Here is a 14,603-nt window from a genome sequence, read left to right as displayed (position 1 = left end):
AGTACAGCATTATTTAGCAATTTGTGTCTTTAGTTGCTAGCTTCATGTCCCCCTTTTGCTAGGTCCCTTTCTCCCTTTTCATTCCCTATCATCTATCCTTACTTTATCATAATAAGCTTATTTGTTGAATAGATTTTATGGAAAGGATGTTATTCTTTGTTTTAAAAATAAATGGTGCTTTCCCTTGAAAAGAAAGAAAATTACTTACATTCACTTACTGACATTCCCAAAAAGAGATCTAAAACCTAAGACTCTTATTGCTATTTATATCAGTTTGGTTTTAAAGTATTAAAATAAATTCTTTTATTCCTTTAAAAATGAAAAAAAGGAAGCTAATCTATTTCATTACTTATATATCCCTTAATTATTCTTCTATAGTGGCACACAACAGATATCAATCAAACAATAAACAAACATTTATTAAGTTCCCATTATGTTCCAGTAGAGACATAAAAAAAATCAAAATTATTTCTGTCTTTAAGAGCTTATCTTGTACTTAGAGATACAGGACACAGATCAAAATGGACAAAATAAATACAAGGTAGAATTTTTGGTGAGAGGACAGTAACATTTGGAGATAGGAAAGTCTTCTTGGAAATAGTAGGGTCGTTCTTTAGGAAGCAATGGGGTTCTAAAAGACAAAGGTAAATAGGTAGCACGTTGCAGGCACAGGGAATAGTGAATGCAAAGACAGGACTATAAGAAACAGCAGGCCTGGGGAGAGCATGAGGGAAGCAACGTCTAAAAAGGCTGGAGAGGCAGCCAGGAATCAGGCTGCAAAGGTTTCAAACTCTGCAAGAGTCCACACTTCATCCCAGAGACAAGGTAATCCCCACTGAGCTCAGACCCACCCTTAAGAAAAATCACTCAGGAAACTGTGGGAAATGAACTGCAATGAGGAGGGGCTTGAATCCAAGAGACCAGTCCAGAGGCCCTTGCAACAGATCAGGTGAAAGGGTATAAAAACTCAACTAAGAGAGCAGTTGTATGGGTAGAGAGTTGAACACAAAACGCCATGGAGATAGAAACCATAAGATCTAAAAATTGGTTGGATATGTGCCATGAGGGAAGCAAGAACACAAGGACAGCACGAATGCCGTGAATCTCTATTTCAAGAAAAATGGCGGTACCCTCAACAGAAACAAAAGTCTAGTCCTAAGAAAAAGACAATGAACTCGGTTTCAATCACATTGAGTTTGAAACGTTTACATGACATCTGATTGAAATACCCAACGGACTGACGGCGATGTACAACTGGAGCTCAGGAGAGAGGCTAAATAGATGTTGAAATTATCTGTATAGAGAGAAATAAGACTATGGGAGCAGATGAAATGAGTGAGTGAGATAGAGAGCCCATCATAGTTTTAGGTGACATCCTTAGTTAAAGAGGACTTGGATGATGAACCAAAGGGAGGTTGAATAGGAACAGTTAGACATGAAGGGAAGAACCAGAAGAGAGTAGGGTCATGGAGATCTAAAGAAGAGAAGATATTCTGGGAGAGCAGGGGCCAATGATTGCTGAGAGGTCAAAAATAAAGAAGCCTGAGAAAAAGCCACTGGATGTGATGATTAAGAGATCATTGTTAACTGAGGGGGGCAGTAGATAGAACATCAGGCTCCTCTTCCTGAATTCAAATCTGTCCTGAGATGAACATCTACTATCTATGTGACCCTAAGCAAGTCACTTAACCCTACTTAATTCAGAAAATAGTTGTAGTTAAATACCTAGGTCAGAAGCCAGAAAAAAAATATGGATAAGAAGAGAGGAAATGGAGGCAACAGGTATAGGCAACTTTTTCTAAGAGTTTGACTAAGAAAGGGAAAAAAGATAGAGGGTGAAAGATTAAGGGGATACTACCATCCATTGGTCTAGAGAAAGTTTTTCCAAGACAAAAAATATCCCACTGCTATTTAGATGCTAGCAGCAATGGTGGCAATAAGAGTCCCTCATAAATACTCCTGGGGAGGTGGAATAAAATCTTTCTTAGCAGGCTTGGGTGGTATCTAAAAGAATATCAGCAAAAAAAAAAAAAAAATCATGAGAAGAAACAATACTACTATTAAAAACAGTATTAGATTAACAGTATTAGATTCCTCTCTGTGTGCAAAGATTAAGTTGGCCTTCATCAGAAAGAAATTACAAAAGCTATTCAAATGTTTCTATTGCCTGTCAGGTGATTAAATAATTAACATATGGAATACAGTTTTTCCCCCCCCAAGAAATGGGGACATTGTAATAATCTACCACGGTGTCTTTGCTTACATCATTCCCTTTGCCCTTCTCTTTTAAAAAAAAAAAAAACCTGCAAAGACTTACATGAACTGATACAAAGTGAAATGAACAGATCCAGGAGAACATTGTATATGGCAAGAGAAATACTGCATGATGAACAACTGTGAATGACTTAGCTATTCTCAGCAATACAATGATCTAAGATGATTCCAAAAAATTCGTGATAAAAAATATTATCCACTTCAGAAAAAGAACTGATAGAATCTAAATACAGATCAAGCAAACTATTTTTTACTTTTTAAATTTTTTATGATTTTTTTGGTTTGTGTTTTCTTTCACAACATGACTAATATGGAAATATGTTTTGCATGATTATACATATATCACCTGTAAGAGTGAAGGGAGGAAGCAGGAGAATTTAGGACTCAAAATTTAAAAAGAAGAAAATAATTTCTTAAAAACTAGACTTGGGCAAGGGAAAATAATGATATCACAAGATACCAAAATATTAAAAAAAAAATTTTTAAATGAACAGAAAGTGAAGAGAAAGTGAAATATCTCTTTAGGAAAAAAAACTGATATAGAAAAAAGATTGAGGAAAGACAATTTAAAAATTGTTGAACTACTTGAAAGCTATGAAAAAATACTTTAGATACGATATTACAAGAAGTTACTGAGGAAAACTGCCTTCTGTGCTCTTAAGAATGTTATCAATACTTGGGTATTTTGAAAGAGCATATGTAGATAGAAGGTTTGGGTTTGAATTGAGTATTATAGAATGAATCTTTAAAAATTAAAATATATAAGGAAAGATAAAATAGAGCAATCAACATACAAATAAGGCATGAATAGAAGAATTGTTACAATGGAAGCAAGTGGGGTTAGAAGGCTAATAGTGCTGGAACCTTATTCTCATCAAAACTAGGTGAAAGAGGGAATAATATATACATCTAGAAAGGTAGATTTATCTTCTAAATGTATAAAGAAATAGAAATGTAGAAGGATAGGATAAGGGAGGGATTTTTTAGAGGGATGAGTAGGTAAAAGAGTAGGAAGGGGAAAGAAGGAAATAAGAGAGGAATTCTCTAAGAGGATATGGATTAGGAAGGCAATGGTTAAAAATAAATTGGATGTGTAAGGAGAAATTAGGTAAAAATAGAGGATGAGAAGAATAAGAGATGAAAAACAGAATGGAAGGAAATACAAAACTAGTAATTATAACTTTGAATATGAATGGGATATCTTGTCCATAAAACATGACCGGATAGCAGAATGGATTAAAAACTAGAATCTGACATGTTGTTTACAAGAAATACATTTAAAATACAGATAAAGATCTGCCATAGAATTTATTATACTTCAACTGAGATTTTTTAAAAAAAGCAGAGTTAGCAATCATGATCTCAGGCAAGTTAGAAGAGATTAATTAAAAGAAATAAACAGGGAAACTAATTATGATAAAAGATAGTGTAAAGTGAAATAATATCAGTATTAAACCTATATCCACCAAATGCTATAAAAATTTAAATTTTTAAGGGAAAAGTCAAATGAATTACAAGTGAAATTGTAATGCCGGAGAAACTGAGGCAGGAGAGAGATTAGAGAGTTTTTAATATTTTTATTTATGGGAGAGTAAGATTGACTGGACAGGACTCTCATCTCAGATTATCCAGTCAGACAGAGATAAGTATACTGGGACCAAGGAATCCATATTGGTCCCAGGGCTGGAGGACCCAAAGAATCCAGCGTCCAGCATACAGCTGCCAGCCGCCATACTCCAGCAATGAATGGAGGAACCCCAACTTCTTAAATACCTTTTTGGAGACAAAGAAGAGAAAGGGAGGGAAAGTTTTTTTATCAGGGAGGGGAAGCCATAAAACCTAAAAATTCCAGAGACAAAGAAGTAAAGATATCATGGGTTGATCTTGGAATATTCTAAAGGAATATTGTAAATCCCTAAAAGAGTCAGGAGATCTACTCTTTTATCTTGCTAATTCATAACCCGAGAGCGAATAATCCTTAGTTTTACTGGGTCAGAGACAGAACAGTTAAGGAAACTGAGACAGGGAAACTGAGTCAGGACAGTTAAAGAAAACTGTGGCATGACAAAATTAAATAGTAATACAATAACAGTGAGGGGACTTTAACTTTCACCTCACAGAATTAGATCAATCTAACCAAAAAATAAATTAAAAATAATTGAGGAAGTGAATAGAATCTTACATAAGCTAGATATGATAGATATCTGGAGAGAATTAAATGAGAATAAAAATGAATATACTTTTTTCTCAGTGATTTATGTTTTATCTTTACAAAACTGATCATATATTACAACTTCATAGTTAAATACAAAAAAAGCAGAAATAGTAAATGCATCCTTTTCAAATCACAATGCAATAAAAATTATATTCAATCAGAGACCGTGGAAATGCAGATTAAAAATTAATTGAAAACTAAACAACCTAATCTTAAAAATAAGTAAATTAAAGAAAAAATCATAGAAAGAATAATTTTACTAAAAAGAATGTCAACAATGAGATAACATACCAACATTTATGGGATGCAGCAAAAGCCACAATTGTTATGCCACAGTTTTCTTTAACTGTCCTGACTCAGTTTCCCTGTCTCAGTTATCTTAACTGTTCTGTCTCTGACCCAGTAAAACTAAGGATTATTCGCTCTCGGGTTGTAAATTAGCAAGATAAAAGAGTAGCTCTCCTGACTCTTTTATGGATTTACAATATTCCTTTAGAATATTCCAAGATCAACCCATGATATCTTTACTTCTTTGTCTCTGGAATTTTTAGGTTTTATGGCTTCCCCTCCCTGATAAAAAAAACTTTCCCTCCCTTTCTCTTCTTTGTCTCCAAAAAGGTATTTAAGAAGTTGGGGTTCTTCCATTCATTGCTGGAGAATGGCATCTGGCAGCTGTATGCTGGACGCTGGATTCTTTGGGTCCTCCAGCCCTGGGACCAATATGGATTCCTTGGTCCCAGTACACTTATCTCTGTCTGACTGGATAATCTGAGACGAGAGTCCTGTCCAGTCAATCTTACTCTCCCATTAATAAAATATTAAAAACTCTCTAATCTCTCTCCTGCCTCAGTTTCTCCGGCATTACAATTTGGAGGTTCCCACCGAGATAATAGAAACTGAGAACTGGATTAGAGATTAGAGACCTCTCGGTCTCCACCTAGGCCTGAGGGGGGCTCAGGACCTGGGTCTGTTCCTTGAGAAAAGACCAGCACTCCTAGGAAAAGGAAGCAGTGCTTCAGCCTCAGTTTGGCCTACAGTGGACAACGAAATCGATTCGGCATTTGATTCGGCATTCGGGAGAGTAAGTCTGTCTGGGTACCTTTTGCGGTACCATCTGGTTCTGGTTCTGGTTCTGGTCTGTTCTGTTGCTAGCAACCTGTGGTCTCAGAATAAATGCCGACGGGTTTAAAAATTCTGAGACGGGTATTTTCTGGGACACTGGAGAATATCCTCTGGGTATGTTTGCTTAATGTTGTAACTGTGTAGTCTGTCATATATGTTCTATGTTCTGTGTGGTTTGTCTGTTATGTTGTTGGTTGGAAAACGTTGCAACTGTGCATAGTAAATTGGAGCTCCATGTTTGTTTCTGTGTGTCTGTGTTAAAAGTTAGTAAGCTTGTAAGAGATAAGGATTCAGCCTCTGTGTTGCAGGCTTAGAAAATATCAAGAAGTTTGAAAAATCTTTCTCTCTCTCTCTCTCTCTCTGTCTCTGGCTGACTGCAGCAGCCTGTGAGAAAAAGGGGGAAAGAGAAAGTTGGAAATGGGTGGATTTGGGAAGAAACCTGATATTGGGAAACTGATAGGTTAAATCTTGAAAAGGATCCCCATGTAGGAAATTGAGTGGGGAACCTGAGGGAATTTTTTTCTAGGGGGTCAGGAGTGGGGGAAGGGTGGCCACGTGGAATCCTCTCCTCCCCTCACCCCCCTGAGTATGTTCCTGCCGTTTTTTTTTCTTATCTGATTACGGCCAGTTCAGCAAACTGATTTTTAAGGACATGCTTATTTTAGGTTAATTGATTGAATATTTGTTTCTTGATACATAAATTTTTTTTGGTTAAAAGAAAATGGTCGTAAATGTGATCCATACTTTGGTACGAATATTTCTAAGAGTTTAATTGCTATGTTAAAAAAACCCTTGAATTCTTTTATGTGGAATTGGGTGTTTTGTATAAGTTTAAATGGGTCATCCTGAGGTTATTTAAAGGGCCTCTGGACATAAGTTTTTCTTTGTCCTTTTGAAAATGTTTGTTATGGACAATATGCAATTTGGGATGTTTTTCTATGTATTGGGTATGACTTATAAGGATATGATAAATAATTGTTTAAGATTTATCCGAAATTTGATGACATCTGTTATTGGAGTTTTTGGGCTTAGAGTTAATTCGCTAATGCTATTTGGGAGTTTTAAAGCTCCACCCTGTGACAGTTACTGGGACAATTGATTGATAAACTGTTAAAACTCAACTGCTTATGTTATGTTATAGTTATGTTCTTGAATTTTTCCTTTTGTAACTGATCTCTCTGATCAGAGCAATGGTCAATGGAACTGTTAATGCAATTCAATTATGTCATGCCTTGCTATTTTCAGTCTGGTTATATGTAATCATTGTATCCTAAATGCTTGGGCAACTGAGTATTTCGCCTGGTCATCTGTCTGTTACTGGATATTTGTGTTTTGTTTCTTTAAGGTTTCTACATGATAAATGGACAATTAACAGGGGTCTGTAAGACTGCAGCTGTTTGCTTGGCCTGTAAAGCAAACTCGGCTCGTCACATAGGAAACTGCTGGCCAATCCATTTTGGCCTCCTCGTATTTTGCAACAGTCTGGTGAACTGAGTCTTTCTATCTGAGACTGATCTAATCTTTATTTGTTAGATTTGTGTTTTTGTTCTAGATTTTGGTCAAATTACAGATATTGACTTGCTTCTGGAACCTGGATCAGCTTTGATCAGCCTTGATTGCCAGCATGACACACCCACTCTGCAAGGAATGAGAGCCTCCTATTTCACAGCCTGAAGTAGCAGTTTTAAAATGAGACCATGGACTTGACCCTGCATCGACTGTACTTTGGACTGATATGAGGGACTTTGGGAATGGTTGATGACTGACTGTTAAACCTTGCCTGGATCATCTATTACGTGTGTTTTAAGATTTGGGATGGGATTTGTTAAAACTGTAATTATTGCTGTTATGTTTGAGGGCTTTTAAGGAAATGCTACTGTATTAGTCTGTTATGTGTAGGGATTTTGATTTGCTCTTGGGATTTATATGGGGAATGGTCATTTGATAATTCCTTTCCGTGAGAAAAAAAGGGAGGTAGAGATAGAACATTGGGGAAACTGGTATATTTTTTCAAAATACCAAAAAGAATGGGAACCCCTAGCTCCTATTTTGCCTTAGGCATCTCTGCCCCACCCCCTATCTCACTAGTTCAGATTGAATTTGGATGCTTTAGTTTTAGAATCCCTTATTTTGTTAAAAGTGCGCTGGCAGACTCAGTTTTGAGATTATTTTTTAGAAAAGTTTTAGAAATCAGACACCTGTAGTGACACTGGCAGTCTCTGATCTGTTTTTCCATTCCTGTAATCCCAGTTCATTAAGTATTTCAGCATTTCAAAGGACCTTGAAGTTTGGCTTGAGGCACCTAAAAAGTTTGGAGTTTGCCTGCCTTGATGGTCTAACTGTGCATAATCTGCTCAGAAATCTGTATTCTAATAGCAGTCCTGTTTCTCTGGGTGGGGACGGGTGGAGTACTACAAGCCTCATCCTTCCCCATGGAGAGGGCTGCCTCTCTGAATGGGCCTTGGACCCTGCTGCTTTGTAAGCAGAGACTGAGTTAAGTGCATTAATGACCACAGACCTAACTGTCCATCTCAAACTGGATTCTCTGGCTGAGGTGGTGCTCCAGAACTGTAGAGGGCCTGACATGCTTGCAACAAGGGAGCCTTTGTACAGCTGTTAACTCTGGGATTATCAGGGAGAGACTTGCTCTTGCCATATGAGTCCTTACATTTTTTCTAGTTTTATTTTTGGCTCATTTGCTTTACATAGGGTGGGTCAAAGACCTCCTGGATACCTAGAGGAAGGTGCTAAGATTCAAAGGTTTGAATATTTAGGAGAAAGAGTGTGAAATGTTATGCCACAGTTTTCTTTAACTGTCCTGACTCAGTTTCCCTGTCTCAGTTATCTTAACTGTTCTGTCTCTGACCCAGTAAAACTAAGGATTATTCGCTCTCGAGTTGTAAATTAGCAAGATAAAAGAGTAGATCTCCTGACTCTTTTATGGATTTACAATATTCCTTTAGAATATTCCAAGATCAACCCATGATATCTTTACTTCTTTGTCTCTGGAATTTTTAGGTTTTATGGCTTCCCCTCCCTGATAAAAAAAACTTTCCCTCCCTTTCTCTTCTTTGTCTCCAAAAAGGTATTTAAGAAGTTGGGGTTCTTCCATTCATTGCTGGAGAATGGCATCTGGCAGCTGTATGCTGGACGCTGGATTCTTTGGGTCCTCCAGCCCTGGGACCAATATGGATTCCTTGGTCCCAGTACACTTATCTCTGTCTGACTGGATAATCTGAGACAAGAGTCCTGTCCAGTCAATCTTACTCTCCCATTAATAAAATATTAAAAACTCTCTAATCTCTCCTGCCTCAGTTTCTCCGGCATTACACAATCAGAGGAAAATGTATATCTCTAGATGCTTATATGAATAAAAGAACAGAAAGAATAGACAAATGAACTGGATATGCAATTTTTAAAAATTAGAAAAAGAACATAGCAAAAACTCCTAATGAAACACCAAACTGGAAATGTGAAAAAATTAAGGTGGGATTAATAAAATTGAAATTAAATAGGAGTTGATTTATGAAGAAATAAAATAAATTAACCATTGGTTAATATGATTTGAAAACAAAGAAAAATGTCAAATCACTATTAATAAAAAGTAAAAGGATAAAAAACCATTAATTATGATGAAATTAAAGCAATTATAAGGAGTTATTTTGCCCAATTACATGCCAATGAATTTAATCATTTAAGTGAAATGGAAAAATATTTATAAAAACATAAAACTTCCTGGATTAATAGAAGAGGAAATAAAATATCTAAATAAACCTATTTTTAGAAAAAAAGAATTTGACAGGCCATAAATGTGGCCAAAAGAAAAAAAAAACCAGCAGAACTGGATGGATTTATAAGTGAATGCTACCAAACATTTAGAAACCAATTAATATCTATATGAAACAAATTATTTGGAACAATGTACAAAAAAGGAGTCCTACCAAACTCCTTTTATGAAATATGGTACACATATCTAAAACTGGATGAGCAAAAACAGAAATTATAAGCCAATTTCATTAATGAATATGGATGCAAAAATTCTAAATAAAATATTAGCTAGGAGACTACAACAATATATTACAAAGATTATCATCTGTGACCAAGTGGGATTAATACCAGCAATGCAGCATCATGAAATGATGATTTAATATAAGGAAAACTATTAACATAATTGATCATATCAATAACAAAAGTAACAAATATCACTTGATTATATTAATAGATGCAGAAAAAGGCTTTGACAAAATACAACATTCATTCCTATTCAAAGTTCTTGAAAGTATAGGTATAAATGCATTTTTCCTTAAAATGGTAAGAAGTATCTGCCCAAAACCATCAACAGCATTATTTGTAATGAGGATAAAATGGAAGCCTTCCCAGTAAGATCAGAAATGAAACAAGGATGCCCAACTATCACTAATATTGCTCAATATTGCATTAGAAATGCTACTTATTACTCAAAAAGAGTAGAGAAATCTATGTTACCATTCAGGAAAATAGGAGGGGAATAATATACAGGAAGCAGGAAGGAGAACAAAAAAGAAGGCATATTGGGGGAGGGAGTGATCAGGAATAAAATATTTTTGAGAAATGCTACTAAAAGCAGTAAGAGAAGAAAAAAATTGAAGGAATCAGAATGGGCAATGAAGTCTTCTTGAAGACAATATGATGATGTACTTGGAAAATACTAAAGCTTCAATCACAAAGTTAATTGAAACAATAATTTTAGCAAAGTAGCAGATATAAAATAAGTCCACATAAATCATCATCATTTCTATATATCACCAACAAACTCTGCAAGATGAGATAATAAGAGATATCCCATTTAAAATAATGTAGGCAGTATAAGATAAATGGGAATACCAAAACAAACTCAAGAACGACATGAACATAATTATTAAACACTTGACATAAATAAAGTCCAATTTAATTAGCTGGAGAGAGAAAATATAATAAAAATGACAATTTTACCTAATCTATTTATTCAATTCCATCCCAATTAAAATATCAATTATTTTTATTGAGCTAGAAAAATAATAATAACAAAATTTATCTGGAAGAAAAAAAGAAGTCAAGAATATCCAAGAAATTAAGGGGGAAAACGTAAAGAAAAGAGGTTTAGCAATATCAGAGCTTATACATAAGGCAATAATTATCAAAAGTGTCTGATATCAGATGAGAAACAACAGGCAGATCAGTGGCAGAGTAAACATACAATAATCAGGACTGAATGAGTATTGCAACCTTGTGTTTGAAAAATGTAAATACTTAAGCTTTGGGGACAATCCATTATTTGGTAAAAAAAAAAAATTGTTGAGAGAGCTGGAGAGTAGTCTGGCAAAAATTGGGCAAGATAAGATCAAAATAGATCTAGATAGGATCTAGATATAAAGGGAAACATAAGAAAATTAGGAGAACATGGACATATTAACTATCAGACTTAGAGGAGAACAATTTATGAATAAATATGAGATGGAAGAATGAAATATAAAATGGATAATTGTGATCACATTAAATTAAAAATGCTTTGTACAAATAAAATGAATATAGGCAAGATTAGAACAAAAACAGAAAATTGAGAGGAAAAAATTTTACAGATAGTTTCTCAGATAAAAGACTCATATCTAAATTTGTAAGAATATGAATCATTCCCCAGTTCTTAAATGGTCAAAGGATATGAGTGGGTAGTATTTTCGATGAAGAAAGAGTTTCCATATATTTCTAAATCTGGGTCAAAAAGTGGACTTCTCTAGTATAGGTAGAGAGGGAGGGAGAAAAAATATTAAAAATGTTGATCAGAGAACACAAGAAAACTTAAAAGGAAGCACAGAAAAGCAGAGTAGCTTGAAAATGATGTTAGTGTTATTATATAGTGTTTTTTTTTTTTAAGTAAAAGTGAAAAAGTGGAAAGTCATGGTTTTCTATTGAATCTTTTCATGTTGTTCTATGTATAAGGAAGTACTTTTCATGTCTTATATTTAAGTTCAAATGATATTTTAAAATGATAATTAGTTTTACATATAATTGGGGAAATTTTAAATATTTCTTAAAAAAAAAAAAAAAAGGATATTGGTTGTGCCAGGAGTCAGCCATGTCCAGAAGTTGCTTCCTAAGGCAGAAGTCTCAGGACTTCTCGGTTAACAGAAGTCAGGAAGTTCTCAGGACAGTCTAGTGAAAAAATTGTGGCAGAGAATTTTAAGAGATTAAAATATAAAATATTATCTGCTGGAGAGGAAAACTCCTTTCAGAAGGAAACCAGTGACCACAGAACTTGACCTTCATAGCCCACTCAGCCTTGACCCATTTTCATTCCCCTAGAGAGGGACTAGATTTTCAGGCAACTGAGATTGGGGGCTGAAAAGGAGCTTAGAGGCTCCAGTATCTCACCATCCTGTTTAATATATAAAGAAACTGAGTCTGAGGCTAAGTGATCTACCCAAGATCACAGAGCCAGAATGACCTGGGGCAGGCCTGGGACTCTGTTTCTCCAGCCATTGCATGTGTGCAAAATGAAAAGAGAATATTCAGCAAGAGAGTAAAAGAGCAAGACTGGGGCAGTCTCTGGAGCAAGGTCTACTCTTTCCTCTTTGGGCAAGTGGAGGAGGGGAGTGTAGAAAGCCCCTCATTTTCTCCATCTCTTTGAGGAGTCTGTGTGTGTTTGTGTAGGGAAGGATGGAGGAGGATTATAGCTTCGAGTGAGAACGGCAAGGGAAACCTCAAACTGAGGGAGGAGGCAGAGTTTCTCTGACTAGGGAATGTAATCTTTCTATTTTGGGCTGTTTTCTTCATCTCTCTTTTATTTGACTCTGGGAAGGGAAGGAGTGTGGGATGCCAAGTGATATCCATGTTATTAGCCCCAAAGGATCAACACTTGCCTAGAATAAAACGCTGCCTGGATTGTTTGGGTTTAGAATTTATCTTACAGAAATAAAGATCTGAGTGATTCTGGCTATGTCCCAAGCTCTCTCAAGGCCCAAGGGGATTCTCTAAGATGCTCACAGAGAAGGTACCCAACTGCACTGGTAAAGAGCTCCCCACACTAAGTCAAAGGGACACTACGGGTCCCCACCCCTTGCATTACAAAAAACAGCTTGAAGGCTGAAAAAGTAAAGCCAACAACAGCCAGGAAGCCCAAGAACTTGCTCTGGGGAGGTTGTGCCCATTACTTTCTTTCCCTTGAGTCCTACCTGGAAAAGACCCCTGAAAACCAGAGACGTTGAGAGTGGCCACCTGTAGCCTCTAAGACTATTTATTTTCAAGCAATACAGACAAATCCAAGTTCCCATCCCAAACTTCCTCTTAGCACCAATTTCCCAACTGGTTCTTCTGTGTGTTCAGAACATTGTGCACATCTCTCTTGAGGAACAGAAGAAAGGGAGAAGGCCCCAGGCCATTGGACCCTGACAGATCCAGCCCAAGAGCCCAGAGAATGACATTGCTTCTAGTTAAGTGCCCTCGACCATTGTCCTGGGAAGCAGCCCACGTGGAGACGCCAGCTGGTAACGGCTCCTTAGTGGTTTTGCAGTCACTGCTACCAAAGGCCCTGAAATGAAAGTTCTTCCCACCAAAATCCTTGGTCCTTTCCAGTTCATCATCAGAAACTGGCAGGAAATAGAAATGGCTTCGAGAAGAGAGACACGGCCATCTCTTTGCTAAGGATCACAGGCCCTTCCTTACGAGCTGCCGCCCAAACCTGCCCATATTGTCTCTCTGCCACTGGAATAAGAGCTCCTAGATGGAAGGGGTGGCCGGCTTTTCTGTTTATATCTCCAGAGCTTGACTGGCGACATATTAACCACTCAGAATAATTTTATTCCATTCATCTCTCTAATCTGCCCTTTTCACATTAATATTCAGGGATAGCAATGAGACAAATACACATCGCTAATATCTTCATCAATGAAGCATGGGATAGGGCAGCCAAGTGGCGCAGTGGATAGAGCATCAGCCCTGAAGTCAGGAGGACCTGAGTTCAAATGTGGTCTCAGACATTTAACACTTCCTAGCTGTGTGACTGGAGCAAGTCACTTTACCCCAATTGCCTCAGCAAAAAAAATAAATATAAAAATAAAGTATGGGGTACCATTAAAAACCATCAGGAAGACTTCAAAGACGCATTGTGTTGAGGACCGTCTCTTCAGTGCATCCAGATGCTCCCGCCATTTGGGTAAAGCCCCCTCCTACCCCTTCCCCAACTTTCCACATAATTATTCCATAATGCAAGTGATAGATCATGCAACAGCATGAAGACACAAAAGATTTAATACAGCAATCCAAGAAGAATCTGGCACCGAAAGGTTTTAAAAGAACACAGATGAACAAACTAATGGAACCATGACTATTTAGCAGACGGGAACTTTTCATGCTATTGAGACTTTTTGATATTTCTTAGTATTCCATTGTTTCAGAATCAAATTTTAACTAATGCCTTAGTGTGTTAACAAGAGATCTAAAGGATCTCTATTTGTTTACAGTTATATCCCCAAATGTAGTCACCATCAGTTCATTTATCAATCAATAAATATTTATGAAACACATTATCACTATCACTTAATAAGTCTTAAAGGCAAAGTCTTCTGCTTTTTAGAGAAGTGACTGGATTCAATATTCCCCCTAAATGAGATATTTTGAAAACTGCACTGATATACTTTTAGTAGAAAGAGACAAAAACTGATGATTTGCATTTTTTAAAAATTTATGATCCAAGATCTAATACAACTGGATAGTTATCATCAACAGGGTGATTTCTCCAGAAAGATTCAAGTTTTTGTTTGGCATAAAATTGATTTCTAAAAGCATATTTAAAAATCATGAACAAAAGCCAGTCGGAACATACTTTTGTCTGTGGCACTCAGATATCTGGAGTCCCCGCCTTTCTTCGAGCCCTCATGTACACTGCCTAGCTTTTCTGTTTCCAGTTTTGTTGCTGAAAGAGTAAGCTCCAAGGCATTGTAAGCGTCATACAAAGCCCAGGCAGTGGTCATTATGCCTA

General features: G+C 36.5%; 1 protein-coding gene across 3 annotated transcripts in view; it reads right to left on the bottom strand.

Moving 5' to 3' along the window:
- Nucleotides 1–14,603, bottom strand: part of DNAI4 (dynein axonemal intermediate chain 4) — a 75,878-nt gene that overhangs the window by 31,835 nt on the left and 29,440 nt on the right. For all 3 annotated transcript variants that reach the window (XM_051999478.1, XM_051999480.1, XM_051999481.1), the window contains exon 7: nucleotides 14,448–14,600. In XM_051999478.1, coding sequence (XP_051855438.1) covers nucleotides 14,448–14,600 — 153 coding nt within the window. The remainder of the gene's footprint in view (nucleotides 1–14,447; nucleotides 14,601–14,603) is intronic.

The sequence above is a fragment of the Antechinus flavipes genome, chromosome 4, assembly GCF_016432865.1.
Source record: "Antechinus flavipes isolate AdamAnt ecotype Samford, QLD, Australia chromosome 4, AdamAnt_v2, whole genome shotgun sequence".
Lineage (NCBI taxonomy): Eukaryota > Metazoa > Chordata > Mammalia > Dasyuromorphia > Dasyuridae > Antechinus > Antechinus flavipes.
Note: the sequence above shows the minus strand (reverse complement) of the source record. Positions and strands in the feature narration are given on the sequence as shown.